Below are 22,065 nucleotides of genomic sequence, written 5' to 3' on the forward strand. Positions count from 1 at the left end.
ATCGCAGCGTTTTTACAGAAGACCGGGAGCAGTTTCCTCTTCCTCCTCCAAATGATGCTTTTGGTGACATTCAGTCGGTTGTGCAGTTTGTCCAGCAGCACACGGCATGCGACCCTTTTTGATCCGTCGTCCCTACCCAAACACTTGCTTCCTAGTGAGTTCTACCCATAGCATCAGCTTTGTTCAAAGTCTTGTTGTTGTTTTTAAACCTCTGCAGCCCTGTGCGACCACCCTTCTTCCACAATGCTTTTAATTTCCTTGGAAGGGCACAAGATGCTGACGGAGGTATTAAGATCAGACCCCACCCTTCATCCCCTTACCAGTGTGGTGTAGTGGTTAAGGAGCAGTGGACAAGAGCGGTGGACTCTGATCTGGAGAACCAGGTTTGATTCCCCACTCCTACACATGAGCGGCAAATGCTAATCTGATGAACTGGGTTGGTTTCCCCACTCCTCCACATGAAGCCTGCTGTGTGACCTTGGGCTAGTCACAGCTCTCTTAGAGCTCCCTCAGCCCCACCTACCTCACAGGGTGCCTGTTGTGAGGAGGGGAAAGTGTTTGTAAGCCACTTTGATTTTTCCTTAAGTGGTAGAGAAAGTCAGCATATAAAAACCAACTCTTCTTCTTCTATCATCCATCCTGTGAAGAGGGCTGGAGAACTAGAAAGGTTACATACTACTTTATATTGTTGTCATCAGTCTTAATGAAAGCCTTCCTTTCTGAATGAACTGGTGCGGGGGGGGGGAATAATTGATGACCTGCTACGAGTTTTTAAAGACTTGATTTTATCTGTCCTCAAGACCAAAAAGACTCAAGTCCACACTACTATACCCAATTATTTCCATGTCCCACTGGGACTCGTTTCTGAGTAAATGTTCTTATGATTATGCTGTAATATCAGTGGGGGGGGGAGCCTCCATTGGGGACCAAGAGCAGTGGTGCCAGTCCGATGAAGTCTCTGGCCTCAAAGTCAAGGATGGATTTTGACAGAGCGCAGTTAAAAAGGTGCCCCCATTACAGCAGGCCGATCGTCATCAAGGAGGAGACAGACGACAGGCTGTGCTTCTTCCCTTCTGAAGAAAAAAAAACACCCTTTGGTCTTGCAAGGTAGGCACTGACACCTTCTCTCCCTGAGGTGTCACCAGCCATCAGACATTCTCTTTCGTTATCCAGGATCCAGTCTGTGTATCAAGACAAGCTGAACTTCCCTCTTTGGTTGTATCTGATGAATCCAGGCTTCCAGCTGATTGGCATTAATCGGCAGTGTCGTCAATGGTCAACTGGAAGTGAGAATCGATTTCCCCCTGAAAAGGAGAAAAAGGATCCATTATTGTTGTGCAGAACGGAAAAATGCTAAGAGATGGGGGGGGGCAGTGCCTGGGGCAGGCAGTTTGAGGAGGATGTGATGTCACTTCTGAGTAATACTCTAGGACAGGAGTGGGAAACCTTTTTTCTGCCAAGGGCCATTTGGATATTTATAACATCATTCACGGGCCATACAAAATTATCAACTTAAAATTAGCCAGCCAATACGTTTCTCCATAGCCCAGGTGGGAAAGGGTTAACACAGTTTCTTGGGTGGTCCTAGCAACTCCATCGCTGAAGACTCTTCTGCAAGGGGGGGAAAAGGTTCCTTTTCTCGGCAAAAGAAACTCACATCTGCCTTGAATAGAGGCTCCTTCTGTCCGTGGGAGGGGGTGGATCTCCAGTCTTAGCTCCTTCTGAGCTAGAGATCTGCCAAAACCCATGAAGGGCCAGGCCAAGTGATTTCGGGGCCTTAAACGGCCCCCGGGCCTGACGTTCCCCACCCCTGCTCTAGGAGAAGAAGACTTGGTTTTTATATGCCGAATTTCTCTACCACTTAAGACCAAGGTCACCCAGCTGGCTTCATGTGTAGGAGTGGGGAAACCAACCCGGTTCACCAGATCAGAGTCCGCCACTCCAAACCACCAATCTTAACCACTGCACCATGCGGGCTCTCTAGGCTGCTTCCCCTAATCTCTATGGTTTTAACACAGAGTCTAGGAGAAATTCCTACAGCATCCCTGTGTGAAGGCCATTGTCTCTCCTGCTCCTCAGTCCCTCTGGGGCAGGGAACGGTCTGGGAGCTTGTAAGCCCTTGTCCTGTGCAGGCCTAGAATGGCTCCACAACTCATTTGGTGGTCCCAACCCAGGAGGGGGGATTGTGCTATACAGTAGCACACAGCATCAGCCTCAAAGCAAAGAGTTATTTGTGAAGTCACTAATGCGGGGGAAAGGTGAGAACAAAGGCTGGGGAGGGGACTCACCATTAGAGCCTTTCCCAGTTGTCTGGCCCTGTTAGATGATATTCCGCTCCAGGATCTTGTTGCCTTTCATGATCCTCTCGAAGCAGAACCTCCCGAGGTCGACCGTCTTGTACTCTCCCTCCAGGATGAGCTCGGCGATGCATTTGCCCACAGCCAGTGAATGCTGCAGTCCGTGCCCACTGAAGCCAGTGGCAAAGTAGAGGTTCTGCACGAGCGGGTGTCTGCCAATCACGGGGTTCTGATCAAAGGTGTTGTAGTCATAGTAACCAGCCCAAGAACTCTTCACCTGCCAGGGATCCGACCAAAAAGTAAAAAAATAAAGTCCCAAAATGTCACTCACGCATATATCACAGGTTGAGCTCTCCAAATTAGGTACATCAAATTTTCTCATCCTGACCAAGTTATCTCTGTAAAATTCGTCAGACGCTGCTGAGAACACCGGCATGTCAATAATTTTAATGGGTAGTTATATAGTTTGCAGAGTACAAATAACTTTTTACCTATTTGTATTAACCTGTGGATAGAGTGTAACACTAAGGGTTTTAATGGTAAATTGTGAAGAGCTGTGCTGGTCTATGACTTTCTAATAAAGATTGATTGGATTGGTTAGCTCTGAAGTGGGAAGGACAGAATAGAAGAAGGAGAGTTGGTTTTTATATGCAGACTTTCTCTACCACAAGAATCAAACCAGCTTACAATCACCTTCCCTTCCCCACAATAGGCACCCTGTGAGATAGGTGGGGCTGAGAGAGCTCTAAGATGGCGGTGACTAGCCCAAGGTCACCCAGCTGGCTTCATGTGTAGGAGTGGGGAAACGAACCCGGTTCACCAGATTAGCATCCACTGCTCATGTGGAGGAGTGGGGAATCAAACCCGGTTCTCCAGATTAGTGTCCACCATTCCAAACCAGCGCTCTTAACCACTATACCATGCTGGCTCTCAGTGTAGCCATAAAAGAGAGGAGCAGCCCACAAATCTGCAAGCCCCCTGGGGAGACAGCGGTTCATAATTTTACCTTTAGGGATTCAAAGGCAGGCACCCTGTGGGCCAGCTTGGGCCAGATTTTCTCTTGGAAGAACTCGTGGTCTACCTCCAGGTCCTGGGTATCCGGCTCTTCCTCCTGAGAAGGAAAGACAGACGCCGTTTGTCACCCACCCTTCACACCACAGAGCAGCACGGCCCTTCCGAAGGCCACAACAGTTTCGGTCTGGCTTGCATCCTGAGCTTAGAAAGGCATGGCATCTCCTTCCAAGAAGGTGGAGGAACAATTCTCAACAGTTGGTCCCCAAACTGCAGCATGGAGCGTAAGCAGACCTGGGCGTATGTGCACAAATCAACAAGCCAAGAATGGGACAGGCAGTGTAATGTTGTGGTTTGAGCAATGAGCTTTTGATGGTGGCAACCCAGGTTCAAATCACAGCTCAGCTTCACATATCAGTGGGGGACCCTGGGTCAGTCACCCTCTGGTGAAAACAAAAGATGGACCGCATAAAGCATAAGAACATAAGAAAGGCCATGCTGGGTCAGACCAAGGTCCATCAAGTCCAGCAGTCTGTTTCCACAGTGGCCAACCAGGTGCCTCTTGGAAGCCCACAAGACAACTGCAGCAGCATTGTCCTGCCTGTGTTTCAAAGCACCCAATATAATAGGCATGCTCCTCTGATGCTGGAGAGAATAGGGATGCATCATGACTACTATCCACTTTTACTAGTAGCCATGAATAGCCCTCTCATCCATGAACATGTCCACTCCCCTCTTAAAGCCTTCCAAGTTGGCAGCCATCACCACATCCTGGGGCAGGGAGTTCCACAATTTATGCATTTTGTGAAGAAATACTTCCTTGAATCTGTTTTGAATCTCTCACCCTCCAGCAGATGACCCCGCGGTTCTAGTATTATGAGAGAGGGAGAAAAGCTTCTCTGTCCACTCTCTCCATACCATGCATAATTTTATAGACCTCTATCATGTTTCCCCTTAACCGCCTTCTTTCCAAGCTAAACAGCCCTAATCATTTTAAGCATTTTAACCACTCCTCACAGGGCAGTTGCTCTTGTCCCTTGATCATTTTGGTTTCTCTTTTCTGCACCTTCTCTCTAAAAAAAGATCCTTTTTTAGGCAGCCTGACAACCTTGGAAGACATGATAAAAATGTAATGGAGACATCAAACCATTCTGTCCCCGCCCTGTCCTTAACAAGGCTCTTTTTCCTATATGCAATGAGACAGATGAAGCTTCATCAGGAGGGGCCCTAGGAAGTAGGTCCGCCACCGCTTCCCGGTGGTCGGCTCCCACGAAGCCTCAGCAAACTCACCTCTGTGGGGCTTAAGCTTCCAAGGTAGTTGCCAGCTATGCCCTCCCTGCGGAAGTAAGCTCCTGTAGTGTCAATTAACATGGGTGTCTCTAAGCCAGGCCCATCGGGGCAGTGCCAGACATAGACATACCTGGCAACAAAAGAAAAACAAAGCAAGCGTCTCAGTAGGTAAAGATAGCCCCCTGTGCAAGCACCAGGTCATTATTGACCCATGGGGTGACACCACATCATGATGTTTACTAGGCAGACTATGTTTACGGGGTGGTTTGCCAGTGCCTTCCCGTGGTCTACACTTTACCTATAGTAAGCTGGGTACTCATTTTACTGACCTCGGAAGGATGGAAGGCTGAGTCAACCTTGAGCCGGCTACCTGAAACCGACTTCCAGCGGGATCGAACTCAGGTTGTGAGCAGAGCTTTGACCGCAATACTGCAGCTTACCACTCTGTGCTAACGGGCTCCCAGTACCTAATAAAAATCCACATATTGGGATCGCTTATAACTCAAGAGAGGAGCAAAATTAGAAGCAGCGCAGAGCCATACCTCGGTGCTGTATGAACCATGATTCTGCCATTTCAATGTCCATTTTAGCTCTTACCAATATATGAAGCTGCCTTAAAAACTCATTCATGCCCTGCCTGTCTCCTCAATGGAGACCCAAGGTGACTTACACTGTTCTGTTCTGCTCCCTTTTATCCCCACCACAACCCTGTGAAGAAGGTTAGGCTGAAAGTATGTGGACTCTGATCTGGAGAACTGGGTTTGATTCCCCACTCCTCCACATGAGCGGTGGATTTGCTTCCCCACTCCTACACATGAAGCCAGCTGGGTGACCTTGGGCTAGTCACAACTCTCTCAACCCCACCTACTTCACAGGGTGTCTGTTGTGGGGAGGGGAAGGGAAGGTGATTGTAAGGTGGTCTGAGTCTCCTTAAGTGTTAGAGAAAGTCAGCATATAAAAACCAACTCTTCTTCTATGTGACTGGCCCAAGGCGATGCAGGAAGCTTCCATGGCAGTGGGGATTTGAACATGGGCCTCTTAGATCATAGTCTTACAGGGGTCTCCAACCTGTTTTGAGCCTGCGGGCACCTCTGGAACTGTGACACAGGATGGTGGGCAAAGGCACAAAATGGCTGCCACAGGAGGCGGAGCCAGCCACAAAATGGGTGTGACAGCTTACCTTCAGACACACAGTGAAGATTCTTGTGCTGTGGTGGCAGCTGCTGCCAAAGCAACATTTTTGAAAAATCTGCACTGCCAATCAAGTCTTCAGTGGCCAATCAAAACCCTTCCTGGGCAAAAGCCCCACTCACTTGCTAAAAACAGTCGGTGGGTGCCAGGAAATATGTGTGCGGGCGCGATGATGCTTCTGGGCACCACATTGGGGGGCCCCTGCTCTAGCCATATCTTGACTTGCGAATCTTATCAGCCCAGGGAGGCAGAGCAAAAAAGATAAGCCCTACGGGGCTTCAAGGAGCCTATTGTGCCCTGACTGTGGAGACTTCTTTTGAAGTTATATTTCTGTGTATGTAGCCTTCGTGGCTGGTATAAGTAAATCTAGTGCTGCTTTGCGCACGCGAATTGTCATTGTACATAGAAATCATATTGAGTGTGATTGTTATTTGTTTATTGTCATCATTGCACTGTCACCTTTGGTGTAAGGACACATTAGTCACTATGTCTTTTGTATAGTTGATTTTGTAATATAGAATTTGCAATTACCTTTGAGCCTTGTGCTAGTGTTTTTCATTACCTTATTAGTATAGCATAGGTGTTAGTTTCTCTCAACTAGTCACTATACCAGCTGTTCTCTCCTCAAGGCAGGCATGCGTTGCAGTGCCCCAATGCAACACAAAGGCTGTATTAAAACGTACCTTTTTTTCGGTTTCACGGGTAGCTCGATCCCCTCCAATGATTCTGGTGGCCCCTTCCCAACGCCAGCCATCTCCGCCACACTCCCCGACCAGGCACCTGCTGCATTCACCACCAGGGCACACTCTATCGTGGAGTGCTCTATACTGTCCGGCATTTGGACCTAGAAGGTATTCACAGGAAAAAGGAAGGAGTTAGTGAGGTTTTCAGCAGGGCAACCGGTTTGCCCAGCTAGTCCAAAGGCAACAGTTTTGGGAGCGCGCACTTTCTCAGCCGTGGCCCCACTTTCTGGAACAGCACGCTGATACGGTAACTCTGGCTTTAGTAGCTTTTCACAGAGCATGACTCATTTTGCAGGGCTTCTAGCGATTCACGACTATTGTGTATTAATACTGAGACTGATTGAAAACAATGTCTTTTATGGCTGACAATAAGCCACCTTGAATGCAGGAAGGGGAAGTATAAATTTTCAAATTAATTACATGAGAAAGCCAGTGTGGTGTAGTGGTTAAGAGTGGTGGAGTCTGATCTGAAGAACCAGGTTTGATTCCCCACTTTTCCACATGAGCGGCAGACGCTAATCTGTTGAACTGGATTTGTTTCCCCACTCCTACACATGAAGCCAGGTGGGTGACCTTGGGCAAGTCACAGTCTCTTACAGCTCTGTCAGCCCCACCTACCTCACAGGGTGTCTGTTGAAGTGGGAAAGTAAGGGAAGGAGATTGTAAGCCGGTTTGAGTCTCCCTTAAGTGGTAGAGAAAGTCGGCATATAAAAACCAACTCTTCTTCTACATAGATAAAATACTGGGGTTTTTGTTAGAAATTCTCAAGCTTGCTTGGCAGCACCCAGCACCATCATACAGACTTAGAATCATAGAGTTGGAAGGGACCACCAGGGTCATCTAGTTCAACCCCTGCACAATGCAGGAACCTCACAACCACCTCCCATCCACCCCCCAGTGACCCTACTCCATGCCCAGAAAATGGCCAAGATGCCCTACATTTCATGAACTTCCTAAGGTCACAGAATCAGCACTGCTGACAGATGGCCATCCAGCCTCTGCTTAAAAACCTCCAGAGAAGGAGCACTTACCACCTCCTGAGGAAGTGTGTTCCACTGAGGAACCTCTCTAACGTCTGTGAGTACGCTACATTGCTTCCATCAGAAAAATGCAGTTTGGGAAGTCTTCCCCATGGCTGGTGCCACGGGAGATTTGCGGGTTTCACTTTGGCCCACTGGCCCTGCCCCCCACTCGGCTGCCACTGGAGGAGCCAGGAGGACTACTTACGTGAGCGTATGTGATACGGGAGAATCTAATGGGCATCCCGTCGGCCGTCACCAGTTCGTTGGAGGCACAACTGAAAGCTGGGGTGGGAGACACACACAGAAGCAGCAACCATTAGCCCAGCAACGCAAAAAGAGAAAAGATTCCGTATGCATGCATCCACAGTGTTACACCAATGACGGCTGTGGCTCAGTATCTGCTTGACATGCAGAAGGTCCCAGATTAAATCCCTGGCATCTCCAGTTAAAGGGACTAGGCAGGTAGGTGATGTGAAAGACCTCTGCCTAAGACCCTGCAGAGCCACTGCCGGTCTGAGTAGACAATACTGACTTTGATGGACCAAGGGTCTTGTTCAGTATAAGGCAGCTTCATGTGTTCACCCCCTCCCCAACTCATGAAATCAACAGGGAAAATTCCTCCCTGTTATATTCCTATCCATAAAAGTCATTCTCATTGGGAGTCAGGAGGAGAAGCACAGATGGGGGGAGAGCACTAATGCATCTGAGTGCTCCACAACGGCATGTTTGGTTCACGACACAGTAGCCCATTTCTCCCCTCACCATTGGAGAGAATGGAGAAAAGCAAAGCCATGTACACAGGAAAACAATGGAGACAGAAGCTACATCCCCACCCCCCCAATCCTGGAGAAGCCAGTGTGCTGTAGTGGTTAAGAGCGGTGGACTATGATCTGGAGAACCGGGTTTGATTCCCCTCTCCTCCACATGAGCGGCGGACGCTAATCTGGCAAACTGGATTTGTTTCCCTACTCTTACAAATGAAGCCAGCTGGGTGACCTTGGGCTAGTCACACTCTCTCAGCCCCACCTACCTCACAGGGTGTCTGTTGTGGGGAGGGGAAGGGAAGGTAATTGTAAGCCGGCTTGATTCTTCCTTACGTGGTAGAGAAAGTCAGCATATAAAAACCAATGCTTCTTCTTCTGGTGAAGAAGAGATTCTGCCCCTCCCTCTAACACTTTGGCTGATTCAATTTAGTTTATCCTCCCCACCATAAAACTTAGTAGGAGCCACTGAGAATCAAGCCTGCCCCTATTGGCATAGCTCTACCCCTGGCTTCCATCTTGCAGTCCCCAGGTAAGGCCCGAGTTACACAGGTAACACAATGAGGCGGTAAAACAATGAAGTGGTAAAATGTATCAGCCTACAGAGGGTTCTTCATCTGGGCACACATACTCCCATGCCATCCCCTCAATTGAAATTGTTCTCAGGTTGCTTTTAGCCACAATTGTGTATGTTTGTCGGGGGGTGGGGGGGTGTAGCCTGTGTTTTTCTACAGGAACCACCCACACCCAGCCACAAATTCTGTGACAGCTTTTTGAAGCTAAATTCCACACCAGGGGATCTAGTTCCAGAAGCTAAACATCACTCTCAGGTCTTTGGATTTCCACTGATCACAGCTGAGAAAGGGGGGAGGGGAAGAGATGGAAGACTCACACGTCACTTCTCCAACGCTCTGGTAGACACCCATCGACATTGCTTTGCGCCGCAAGGCATTGAGGAGAGTCCACGGGTCGAACCACCCTTCGTTTTCTAGGCCTAAAGCACATAAGTGGCTGTAAGAAGGAAATGCCCACTTTGCTTCACAATAGCCTGGCACTTAGCCTGCAAGTTACCACTGTACTTTAAAGACATAATCCAAGAAGCAAAAATGAGTGGTGGGAAGCATTCTGGCCTAGTGATAAATTAAAAGTTCCTTGTAAAGGTACCCCCCTTAGTGATTCCCAACACACACACACACACACCTTGAAGAAGCTCTTACAATTTGATTTTCCTTCCCTGTCTTCAGTCTAGCTACACACCAGTTGAGAAAAGAAGCCTCCGGACTATTCTGCTAGCCAGATTACGAGTTCTCCTTTCCTCAAGAAAAGCAGATTACTAGTGCGATCCTAAACAGTTACATCCTTCTAAACCTAAATGCTTACAACTGTGCTGTATATCACACTGTGCCTAGAAATAATTGTGCTCTGCAAAACCAGGAAAAAAATTAAGCTGGAGGGGGGGGGGAAGGATGCATCAGGAGTACTCCAAGCCTTTTCCAGGAATGTTCGTTCAGCCTTTCGTTTTTTAATAACAGTCATTTTCTATCCCTTTTTCATAATGAAATACAAGAAAAATATATAATGGCCACAATCTTCCCAATAAACCAACTCCAGGTATAGCAGGTAAAACGTTGGACTAGGATCTGGGAGACCATGGTTCAAATCCCTACTTTGCTTGCCGAGTGACCTTGGGACTGTTAGTCTACACTCTTCTTCAAGGCTTGCTGTGAGGTGGGAAAGAGTAATGTAAACCACTTTGGCACCCACTGGGGAGAAAAGCGGGGTGTAAATAAAGGATTAATAACAAGCCTCAACTTCTAGTCCACTCAAGACCCTTCTGCTCACTGGCTTGATGAATGCCTTTTTACAATATTCCACATAATGTTCAAGTTACTGAACACATGAAACATTATACCCTTTCGAGTGCTTGTTTTTAGGTTTTGGCTGTTCGGCACTGAACTCCTCCTCCCATTCTTCGCATTGTCAATGCATTTCTCCTATTCCAGCCCAATCTGGGATACGGACCAGAGTAAAACCTTGTTCACAGAGGCCAGGAGTGAGGGCTGGACAAGAGACCCACAAGCAGATTGTAAGTTGGAAATGAAAAGGATGAGTCTTCTCCATTCTCTTTCACATGTTAGGGTCACGGGGATGCCACTGAAATGCTTCTACCCAAGGTAGCATTTCCATCAACATCCTGCTTTACGACAGACGGAGACTTAACAGTCCAATACCATGGGAAGCCAAAGCCACGCCATCTGTATTCAACCACGGAAATCTCTTTTTCAGTTGGGCGGGTGATAGCAGGGACACCTCAGCTCCTTCGCTCCTGAAAAGCCGTTAGAGAACTCTCATCAGAATGCGCTTGGTTGGGGGGGGGGGGCTCAAAAATTGCCCCCAGGAAATGCAACACAGTTTGGAAATGTGCCTTAGTGGGGGGAATAGAACAGAAGGGGACAATCTGTGTCAACGAAATAAGGGACAGAAATGACACTTTAGGAGGGAAAGCGGCACAGTATGGCCTGATCCCATCAAATCTCGGAAGCTAAGCGGGGTTGGTACTTGGATGGGAGACCACTAAGAAAGGCTCTGCAGAGGAAGGTAAGGGCAAACCATCTCTGCTTCTCACTTGCTTGGAAAGCCCCTTGCTGGGGTTGCCAGAAGTCGGTTGTGACTTGACAACACTTATGTACATACGTAATGACACTTTTCAAATCACCTCTCCGGGCACTTAAAACAGACATAATCATAAGGGGTTGGGGAAGAGTAGTAATCCGCCTTACTCCAACTATAAAGATAGGAGAGATGAACCACTTCAGCTAACCCATCTGGTGAAAGCCCACCCTCCTAAAACTCACTGAGAAGGAACAATGGGAGAGAGCAGCAATGAACAATCATATTCATGTTTTTCTTTGTAACAACCAAGCCTACAGGGGGGAAGTCTTCATTTACATCACTGTTTAAATTCATCAACAAGGGTGGATTTTGTGAATAAACTGCCTACTTGATTGACAGGGGGAGAGCTGTTTCTCAAAGGGGTGTTATGTCACCATTTCACGAGGGAGCCTTTCTGTATCCCCATGATGTCTGGTCTAACCCCACATTATACTAAAATCAACATTATTGTCCAAGATTCTGCTGCTGGAAAACAAACCAATGACTCAGATGAAAAAGCGTGCCCTTTGCTTTCCTAAACTATCTCTGAGCAGAGGCTAGATGGCCATCTGTCATCAGTGCTGATGTTATGACCTTAGGCAGATCATGAGAGGGAGGGCAGGAAGGTTTGAATCAGTGTTTGGCTCTCGTGGCCCTTTCTTGCATGCCCAAGGTAGGGCCTATCGCCACTTCAGAGTCAGGAAGCAATTTTCCTCCTGGCCAGATTGGCCAGGGATCCTGGAGGGGTTTTTCTGTTTTGCCATCTTCTCAGTGTGGAGTAGGAGTCACTGGGGTTGTGGGGGGAGGTAGCTGTGAATTTCCTGCATTGTGCAGGGGATTCGACTAGATGACCCTGGTGGTCCCTTCCAACTCTATGATTCTGATGCACGTAAGACAGGCAACAGCCTATAGCCAAGGGAAGTGTTCAGGGCTCAGTGGTAAACCATCTGCTTTAGATGACAAAGGCCCTAGGTTCAATCCCTGGCATCTCCCGTTAAAAGGGTCAGGTAGGTAGTGATGTGAAAGACCTCAGCCTGAGACCGTAAAGCGCTGTTGCCAGTCAATACCAGTGGTCTGACTAAGGCTTCACATGTGTTCATCTGAACAGGATTCGAAGCCAGGAAATAATCTGGACATTGGAGGTCGGAAGCTACTTTGCAACTAAGATAAATTAGAACAATTACCTCTTTCATCAAGGCAACTGTGTAGCTGCTGTCCCCCCTCCCTCTCCCCACCCCCCGCCTTCCAACTACAGCCTCTCTCAAGGGCCATACCTTTGAATTTGCACGTTCTCCTCCAACACAGCAGCTCCTTCCTCTGAGGCCAGGAAGACATAACCCGAGGGATTAAACTGGATATCAATGGGTGGCTCGTTGAAAATGCCAAGGTAATCCTGGAAATAAAAAGTGGCTCTGTCAATAATTCATGGGCGGTCTCCAGGGATAGGGATGGGACTTGATTGCTATTAACGTAGCATTTATTTAGTGCTGAGCACTAAGCATGTTGCAAACATTCTTGCTGGCCCTTCACAACAGCTCTGCAAGATAGGCCAATATGGGCGGTGGAAAGTGCCATCAAGATGCAACCAACTGATGGCGACTCCATAGGGTTTTCAAGGCAAACAGACGTTCAGAGGGGGGTTGCCATTACCTGCCTATGTGTAGCAATCTTGGACTTCCTTGGTGGTCCCCCACCCAAGTACTGGCCAGGGTCCCCCATCCAAGTACTCTGCTTAGCTTCCAAAACTGGGCTAGCATTCAGGTCAAGGTGGGTCAGTGTTACTACCCCCATATTACAAGAGCAAGAAGCTGTGGGTGAGAAAACAGCTTGATGAGTTTGTGGCAGACACAAGATGTAGACTGGCTCCCACTTCACACTCTTAGCCAGTTTGGACACTGGAGACACCTGTTTAAGAAGGCAGGCCCTGCTAGAGCTTGAGCATGGAGTAAGGAAGCAGTCCACATGTGTCTGTGCCCAAGAAGGGACACACATCTAGCAACAAGGGAGAAAACTTCAGAATCACTTTAAAATCATAATGCCAGCTTTCCCCCCCATCATTTCTGAAGATAATCTTCAACTGAAAAGTACAGCCGGGCTTCGCTCTTCAAGGCACATGGTTGTGAAGAAACCATGTGCCTTGAAGAGCGAAGCCCGGCTGTACTTTTCAGATTGTGATCTGTGCAGATTTTTTTAAAGTACTGCAATGCTCTTAATGGGGTTAGGAGGAACGGCATTGTTTTCTGGGTAAGCATAGAATCAGAGTTGGAAGGGACCACCGGGGTCATCTAGTCCAACCCCCTCCACAATGCAGGAAATTCACAATTACTTCCCCCCCACACCCCCAGTGACCCCTACTCCATGCCCAGAAGATGGCCAAGATGCTCTCCCTCTCATGATCTGCCTAAGGTCACAGAATCAGCAATGCTGACAGATGGCCATCTAGCCTCTGCTTTAAAAACTCCAGGGAAGGAGAGCTTACCACCTCCCGAGGAAGCCTGTTCCACTGAGGAACCGCTCTGTTAGAAAGTTCTTCCTAACGTCTACATGGAAACTCTTTTGATTTAATTTCAACCCGCTGGTTCTGGTCCGAACTTCTGGGGCAACAGAAAACAACAGGGCACCCTCCTCTATATGACAGATGTTGAGCTAGCCACTGGAAGGCCCATCCACAATGCTGGTACCTGAATGTGGGATGCTACAATAATGGATTGCTCAGGACAAGAGCGAATGGTGAAACTGCTCCTAATACATAACTACAGGTTGGGACACATCTGGGGAAAGGCAAATTTCTGCCAACCAGACAGTGTAGTAGTACTTGGGTTAGACATTTGTTTAGGAGCTCTGCCATGGCACTTTAGGCATCAGGAGAGCCGCTACATGCTACCTGTCCAGGAGGGGGTCTTTTCCCCCTTCCTCCCCATGCCCTGTTTTAGGGGATGTGGCAGGCTGAAGTAGGAGCCATAGAAAAGCCAGTCACACAAGTCACAAGAGTGAGGGTCCCTCCCGCTACAGCACCCCCACAAAAACTCAGCCAGCATGGACATACGTTGATTGAGCGCAAGAAGTCGGCGGAGAACTGGGACATCTTGATATTTTCGGGCAGGGAAAACTGCTGCCGTATCCCTCCCACAGACAGCACAGTAGACGCTTTGGTGTACTGAAAGAAGCACACACAGAGAGAGAAAGGGTGAAGTCAATTAGCTCCGCAGCTCAAGAACAAAGCCCTTTCAGTATTCCAGTTGTGCGACCAGTAATGCCCCTCCCCAACAACTTTGCCTACTGGCAACACAAACTGAAGATTCCCCACTGTGCCATGGAAGCTTGCTGGATGAACTTGGGACAGCCCACACCCCCTCACACGAAGAAGAAGAGCTGGTTTTTATATGCCGACTTTGTCTACCACTTAAGGGAGACTCAAACCGGCTTGTAATCACCTTTCCCTTCCCCTCCCAACAGACACCCTATGAGGTAGGTGGGGCCGAGAGAGCGTGACTCGCCCAAGGTCACCCAACTGGCTTCATGTGTAGGAGTGGGGGAAACCAATCCAATTCACCAGATTAGCCTCTGCCTCTCATGTGGAGGAGTGGGGGATCAAACCCGGTTCTCCAGATCAGACTCCACCGCTCCTAACCACTACACCATGCTGGCTCACAAGCTAACTCACAATGTTGTTGAAAGGATAAAATGGAGGGCAGGAAAACAACGTAAGTCATTTCGGGTCCCTGTTAGGGAAAAAGGCAGGGTACAAAAGAATAAAATTTTAAAATTCCACTTCTTAGCTTCTTTTACACACACAGGATTTTTTTTTCTCTTTCTTGTTTATACATGCAGCAGAGCGAACGGCCTTCTGGACTATCTTCAGTATCAGCCAGGTCATCTTTACAGAAGGGAACCCACACCGCAGCAGCCAATCACGGGTCAGACACACTTCCCATTAAACATCACGCTTAAACTTTTTCCCCTGATCGAGGCCCCCGTTGTGATTTCAGACGACGACTCACCCGGATGTCCCTCTCAACCACCACCACCCGAATTGCTTCTCTGTGCGGCTCTCTCATCTTCAGCCAGAACGCGATGGACCAGCCGATTACCCCACCTCCAACAATGACTATGTCCGCTCGCTCAGGAGGGAGACCTTTCGAAATGCCCAGAGGGTTCCAGTCGCTGCCAGGATGGGCTTCTTTCAGCTTTGTGCGGAAATCGGCTATCTCCTTCCCAAGATCTGAAAAGATAGGTGCGTGCGCAAAACGAAAGTCAGCTACCAACTGAGCTAATATGATTGGTTTCTGGAATCTAAAAAAGAAGTGATGGTGGTAAGCTCTCCTTCGCTGGAGGTTTCTGAGCAGAGGCTAGATGGCCATCTGTCAGAAATGCTGGTTCTATGACCTTGGGCAGATGATGAGAAGGGGGCATCTTGGCCATCTTCTGGGCACTGGGGGTGTGTGGGGGAGGTAGTTGTGAGTTTCCTGCACTGTGCAGGGGGTCGGACTAGATGACCCTGGTGGTCCCTTCCAACTCTATGATTCTATTCTATGTATAATTCTGTATGCATTCTGCCAACCTTTGTGGAATGCTAGTTTTTCCTTTATTGGAGTTTGGTAGAGTTATTTCGTTGTTTTAGTGTTTCTTTTTTGTATATAAAAATGGAAACAACTGAGCAAACACTATTCTGTGGATTCTATGGAGATATAAAGCCACCATCATTGCTATGGAAAATGCCCATTAAAAAAAAAAGTTTTAAATTCAGAGAATCATTGATTTGTCTGCCAAGGAGGCCCCAAAAGTTTTAGTTGAGACCCTGGTACATTGCAGAGGATTTTACTCTGCATTTACACAGGGATCCAGCCAGGACTGCTGGACTCCACTAACGCTCCATGTGAACTGAGAGTGTACTTCAGAAGTCACTAGGTTCAAACTCCCCACTCAACCATGAAGCTGACATTGCGGTTTCCAATCAGTCACTCTCTTAGCTTACTCTACCTCGCAGGGTTCGTTTGTGCTTCGGCATCTGCATGGGCGCCAGCTGGAACACCGCGTCGGGTTCAAAGTGCTGGTCTTGACCTTTAAAGCCTTACAGCATCTGGGACCTTCGTATCTGTGGGACTGCCTCTCCTGGTATGCCCCGCAGAGAGCTTTGTGTTCAGCAAATACAAACCTCCTGGTGGTCCCGGGCTGTCCTCAACCAGGGCCAGGGCTTTTTCGGTCCTGGCCTGGTGGAACTCCCTTCCCAGTGAAATCAGGGCCTGCAGGACCTTAACCAATTCCACAGGGCCTGTAAAACGGAGCTGTTCCACCAGGCCTTCGGTTGAGAACAGCTTCGGTTCTTCCATCTAAGCTGGCCTCCCTGCCCTTCCCCCCCAATATATTCTGCTATGAATTTCAATTATGTGGGGGCCCTGGCTGCTTCAAAGCTGCAGTGGCTCTTTTATCTATGTTCACCATCACTTATTTATCTGTTGATCTTTTATAGAATTTATATGGTTTTTATCATTTTATTGTGATGATTTACCTTAATTATGGATGGTTGTGTTGTTAGCTGCCCTGAGCCCGGCTTTGGCCGGGGATTGAGGGCAGGATAGAAAATTAAAAAATAAATTTAAAAAAAATAAAAAGGGGGAAGGGGGTCTTGAAGGACAGACAGAATAGATTTAGAAGAGTGTCTTCAAGAGTGTCTTGAAGGACAGACAGAATAGATTTAGAAGATACCTAGTGCCACTCTGCAGTTGCACGCCCAAAGGGGAAATCCTGTGACAAGCAAAACAGATTTCTCTGGCTAGCAGTCTCAAGAAGAGGAATAGGTGAGATCTCTGTTAACCCCCAAAAGCAGTGAGAAAAAAAAGCTGAAACCTGATATGCTTTTTTAAGCTATTACTTGCTGTAATATGATTAAGCAATGCTCAGAACTTTAATAATTGTAGCATTTATCTCCACGGTAATTGTAGGGTTAAGTTTTTCATACCTTTTTTCCCCCTGCCTTGCTCAATAAAAAGAATCTTCTCTATTGCCACACCAAAAAAAGGTTATACAGGTGTCCTGTCTGGTTTGCAGATCAATAGTTTAGAAAACTGAACTCTATTCTCTATACTTTTATATTATCGGAGTTAAAGGTTGTTTGCCATCAAGTTACAGCTGACATGGAGATCCTGGTGGGGCTTTGAAGCCAAGAGCTGTTCAGAGGTGGTTTGCCATTGCCTACCTCTGGGTCACAACCCTGGTATTCCTTGGAGGTCTCCCATCTAAATACTTGCCAGGGTCGAGAATGAGAGTACGTGACTGGCCCAAGGTCACCCAGCAAGCTTCCATGGCAGAGCGGGGATTCGAACCTGGGTTTCCAGGATCCTAATCCGACTCTTTAACCACTACACCACACTGGCTCTCTTAAAAGTTGTAAATCTTCTTTAACATGATAAATCCTGGAGAACTCTGCTGCTAATCAGTTTTGCCCAGGCAAAGCCTGGAAAGTTTTTTAGTACAGACCCTCTCATAGGATGCAGGAGGGAATCTCCCGTTATAAGGTTGCATTTGTGCAGAATTGTCAAGCAGCAGGGCACAGCTTTGGTTGATAGGGTACCCAATGAAACTGCAAAATCTTCACTGGCCTTGGTGACTTTTATCAGACTCCTGGACTCTCTTGCACTTTGTGCCCAGGTAATTGCACGGCTTCTGGCTCATGCCCAGTACCCCTAAGTTCAGCATTTCTAAGGCTGATGATCCAAGAAGAGCTTTGAAAAACTGGCTACAAGGTTCAGTTAACTCATCTGTTACACAAACAGACTAGTAAAGCATCTTCGATCAATGAATCACCCAACAGATTTTTAAATCAAGAACATACTCTCTGCCCAGGAAGCTAGCTACTGCCATCCACCAAATGCCTCTTCTGACGCTTTATCTACTGCAAAACGAAGTGGTAGAGTCCAAAGGTTGTGAAATGGCCTGTACCGCTGCGTGTGTATGTGTGAGATCATATTTTTATTACAGTCCCACATGTACTGGACAAAGTGCAAGCTCCCTGAAAGAACACGCACAAAAGAGAATGGGCTATCCTAGAACTTCTTTGTAAAGAAACATGCTATTTAGAATGATTTATTTTCAGCAGGGTTCTTTAAACTTTTTGGGCCATCAAGTCACAACTGACTTATGGTGACCCCATAGGGTTTTCAAGGCAAGAGAGTTTTGGAGGTGGTTTGCCATTGCCTGCCTTTGTGTCACAACCCTGGTGTTCCTTGGAGATCTCCCATCGAAGTACTAACCACAGCTGACCCTGCTTAGCTTCTGAGATCTGATAAGATCAGGCTAACTTGGGCTGTCCAGGTCAGGATTTTTTAAATATAGGGAACATAAAACAACAGAACCTGCGCTCTGAAGTGACACAGTTCACTCAACAATTTCAGGATTCTAGCTTCATTTCCTGAGGCACATGGAGATTGTGTCTGAGGCCCACATTAAACATAACACAGGTGAGACAAAAAAAGAGAGCCTTTGCAACATATTCAGACTAGGCTGCTACCTGCCCGGAACCACTCAGAGCTCTATGGCATCCACAGGTATTGCACTGCCTTGCTAAATAAGCACAGGCACCTGCTTCTCACAAGTACCAGCACCACGGCAAGGAGAGATCAGGCACATTCCTACTCCCACAGGCAACATCTTTGCCTTTCGCATCACATTTAGATCTGGCCTCAGGCCCAAGTCCGCACAGGTTGGGGAAGGAGGTGAAAAAAGGTACTAAAATGGAACTTCAGATAACGGGCTGTGAGGGTTTTTTTTGGGGGGGGGACATTAGGGGTATAAGCAGCCCCGTGGCGCAGAGTGGAAAGCTGCAGTACTGAAGTCCAAGCTCTGCTCACGACCTAAGTTCGATCCCAACGGAAGTTGGTTTCAGGTAGCTGGCTGAAGGTTGACTTAGCCTTCCATCCTTCCGAGGTAGGTAAAATGAGTACCCAGCTTGCTGGGGGTAAAGGGAAGATGACTGGGGAAGGCACTGGCAAACCACCCCGTATACATAGTCTGCCTAGTAAACATTGGGATGTGAGGTCACCCCATGGGTCAGGAATGACCTGGTGCTTGCACAGGGGACCTTTACCTATATGGGGTATATCTTGCCTTTCTTCCATCATGAAGCTCAAGACAGTGTCGGAAGGGTTCCCAGGCAGCTTCCGACCCAGGCACCAGGGTCAACAAGATTGCTGCCTTGTCAGCTTTCAGAACATATCTTGGGGATGTTCTCTGCACGGAGTTTTTAAAATGCAAAGGCAATTCAACTACAACTCTACCAAAAGTAAAGGTTCCGCCCCCTCTCTTGTGTGTGTGTGTGTGTGTAAAGTGCCTTCAAGTCACAGCCGACTTATGGTGACCCTTTTGGGGTTTTCATGGCAAGAGACTAACAGAGGTGGTTTGCCAGTGCCTTCCTCTGCACAGCAACCCTGGTATTCCTCAGTGGTCTCCCATCCAAATACTAACCAGGGCCAACCCTGCTTAGCTTCTGAGATCTGACGAGATCAGGCTAGCCTGGGCCATCCAGGTCAGGGCCCACCCTCTCTTACAGCACTTTTATTAGTAAAGAACTTTTAACAAGGCAGGCCATTCTAAAGCAATGGATAGCTCAGAACAGCGAAATGCATTCTGCCGCTTCAGTCTCCTGGTCTGGCACATGTTTGTAGTATAATCCACCCCTGAAAACACACACCCCACTGCACAACTGCGGCTGCTTTTTGTGGTGTAGCTGTTCAAGTGTTGAACTAGGGAAGGGGAGACCACGCCAGTTAAAAATCCCCACTTGCTACTGTGCGACTTTGGGCCAGTCATTCTCAATCAGCCTAGCCTACCTCACAGGGCCGTTTTCAGGAAAACACTCAGAAGAGGGGAACCATATAATGTCACCCAAATGGTCTTCCAGATCATAGACCGGCAACTACACCACCCTGTCTTTGGTAGCCAAGCAACGTATCATCTTCCATTTGCCTAGTTTTTCTTCCAGTACAAAAATGAACCAATAAGTAAAGTACTGCCCAGTTGAATTGTAGCCAACCTTGCCATTAACTTAACAAACCGATTTTAAAATATTGTCGAAGGCTTTCACGGTCAGAGTTCATTGGTTCTTGTAGGTTATCCGGGCTGTGTGACCAAGACCACGGTCACACAGCCTGGAAAACCGATTTTAATTCCTGCAGTTTTTCAACCAGTTCTTTTCAATACTGCAGGCATTGGCACAAGCCATTAAATAAGTTAAAGAGCAGCACCCTGACATGTAAGTCTATATACCGCCCCGGATTCCGCTGCAGAAAGGGCAACTAAATAAAATAAAATTACACTTTTTAAAAATATACTCAAAATGCATGCACAGCATGAATCGAGGGGATTTTAAGCAGGACTACAGCTGAACATCAAGAAAACAAAAGTAATGACTACAGGAGAATTACACAACTTCAAGGTTGACAATGAGGAAATTGAAATTGTTGAAGACTTTCTATTCCTTGGCTCCACCATCAACCAAACGGTAGGCTGCAGCCAAGAAACCAGAAGGAGATTGAGACTGGGGAGGGCAGCCATGAAGGAGCTAGAAAAGATTTTGAAGTGTAAGGATGTGTCACTGGCCACCAAGACTAGATTAATTCATGCCATCGTATTCCCTATTACTATGTATGGGTGTGAAAGCTGGACAGCGAAGAAAGCTGATAGGAAGAGAATAGATTCCTTTGAAATGTGGTGTTGGAGGAGAGGGTTACGGATTCCGTGGACTGCCAAAAAATCAAATCAGTGGGTTATAGATCACATCAAGCCTGAACTGACCCTAGAAGCTAAAATGATTAAACTGAGGCTATCATATTTTGGTCACATTATGAGAAGGCAAGAGTCACTGGAAAAGACAATCATGCTAGGAAAAGTGGAAGGCAGCAGGAAAAGACCCAACAAGAGATGGATTGACTCTATAAAGCAGTGATTCCCAAACCTTTTGGGCCACTGCCCCCTTGGTTCCACAAACTGAACCCCAGCACCCCCTACCCTATCCTATAAAAAGCATTATTCAAAATGGGGGTTTGCATAACTTGCTAAAGATAATAACAATAAAATTTCAAAACAGTAACAATTGATTGAACACCTATTCAAAATCAAATTAAAACTTTTTGGTTGAAATTTATTCAACAAAACTGATGGACTTGATCCAGTGGTACCAGCTCTTCAAAGTCTGGGGGAAAAAATTCTGATAGTTTCCACCAAATTTGCCAGCATGGTGCCATAGCTTGATCTATTGTAAATTAGTGAACAGCATAGCTGAAGGAGCCCACCTCTAGCGCCCCCCTGCTGCCCCCTCGCCTCTCAGTGCCCCCTAGGGGGGATTACCTAGAAAAGACACTGGAAAAGACAATCATGCTAGGAAAAGTGGAGGGCAGCAGGAAAAGAGGAAGACCCAACAAGAGATGGATGGACTCAATAAAGGAAGCCACAGCCTTCAATTTGCAGGATCTGAGCAGGGCTGTCACAGATAGGGCATTTTGGAGGACTTTCATTCATAGGGTCGCCATGAGTCGGAAGCGACTTGACGGCACTTCACACACACGCAGCAGCCACACGACTCATGCAATACCTTGGAAGAGGTCGCGTTGCCGGGGCTTGCCCGTGCGGAATTGCCGCCGAGGCTCCACGGGCCGGGCGAAGGGCTGCGCAGCCGCCGCCAGGGGCCGCAGGCGGCCAAGAGACAACCGCCCGGCAATCATCACGGAGCCTGAATGAAGGCGCCCGGCGGGGCAAGAGGCGCAGCAGGCGTGACGCCCCGCCCCCTGGACCCTGATAGGCCGAGTCTATCCTCTTTCAGCTCCGCCCCTCCTGAGCCTTTCTCTCCCAGGCTCCCTACTGGCCGCCGCGCCTTCCCATCTCAGACCGCCACTCGCCGCCTTTCCTAATAAAGTCCCACCCATCGCTTTTCTCGCACGTTGCTATTGGTGCAAAAAAAACAACAACAGCCAATCGGCTCTGCGCTCTAGCTCCCACTCCCCCTTATCCCACCCTTCTCTCAAGAGGCTCGTGCTCCCTTCGCGGCCCAATCAGCGATCAGGAAATGGGGTGGGCGGGGAGAGGCCCCTCTCAGGCGACTCTCTTT

The 22,065-nt window shown here is 47.9% G+C and overlaps 1 protein-coding gene across 1 annotated transcript; it reads right to left on the reverse strand.

Moving 5' to 3' along the window:
* Positions 1-2,319: 2,319 nt before the first annotated feature.
* On the reverse strand, positions 2,320-21,682 carry FOXRED1 (FAD dependent oxidoreductase domain containing 1). Its single transcript, XM_056860876.1, has 11 exons — positions 21,553-21,682; positions 14,969-15,189; positions 14,014-14,124; positions 12,242-12,360; positions 10,547-10,641; positions 9,208-9,309; positions 7,760-7,836; positions 6,473-6,633; positions 4,599-4,728; positions 3,304-3,408; positions 2,320-2,574 (listed from the first exon to the last, which is right to left on the reverse strand). The coding sequence occupies exons 1-11, from the start codon at positions 21,680-21,682 to the stop codon at positions 2,320-2,322; spliced, it is 1,506 nt and encodes a 501-aa protein (XP_056716854.1).
* Positions 21,683-22,065: the final 383 nt, after the last annotated feature.

Source organism: Euleptes europaea, chromosome 14 (genome assembly GCF_029931775.1).
Source record: "Euleptes europaea isolate rEulEur1 chromosome 14, rEulEur1.hap1, whole genome shotgun sequence".
Taxonomy (NCBI): Eukaryota; Metazoa; Chordata; class Lepidosauria; order Squamata; family Sphaerodactylidae; genus Euleptes; species Euleptes europaea.

Excerpts from the sequence above, each read along its gene's own strand:
- FOXRED1 (XM_056860876.1), bottom strand. The coding sequence starts at position 21,682 with ATGATTGCCGGGCGGTTGTCTCTTGGCCGCCTGCGGCCCCTGGCGGCG. Across the intron at positions 4,729-6,472 it reads CCCGTGAAACCGAAAAAAAG|GTATGTCTATGTCTGGCACT; the intron begins GTACGTTTTAAT and ends TTTTGTTGCCAG. Across the intron at positions 2,575-3,303 it reads CTGCCTTTGAATCCCTAAAG|GTGAAGAGTTCTTGGGCTGG; the intron begins GTAAAATTATGA and ends GATCCCTGGCAG.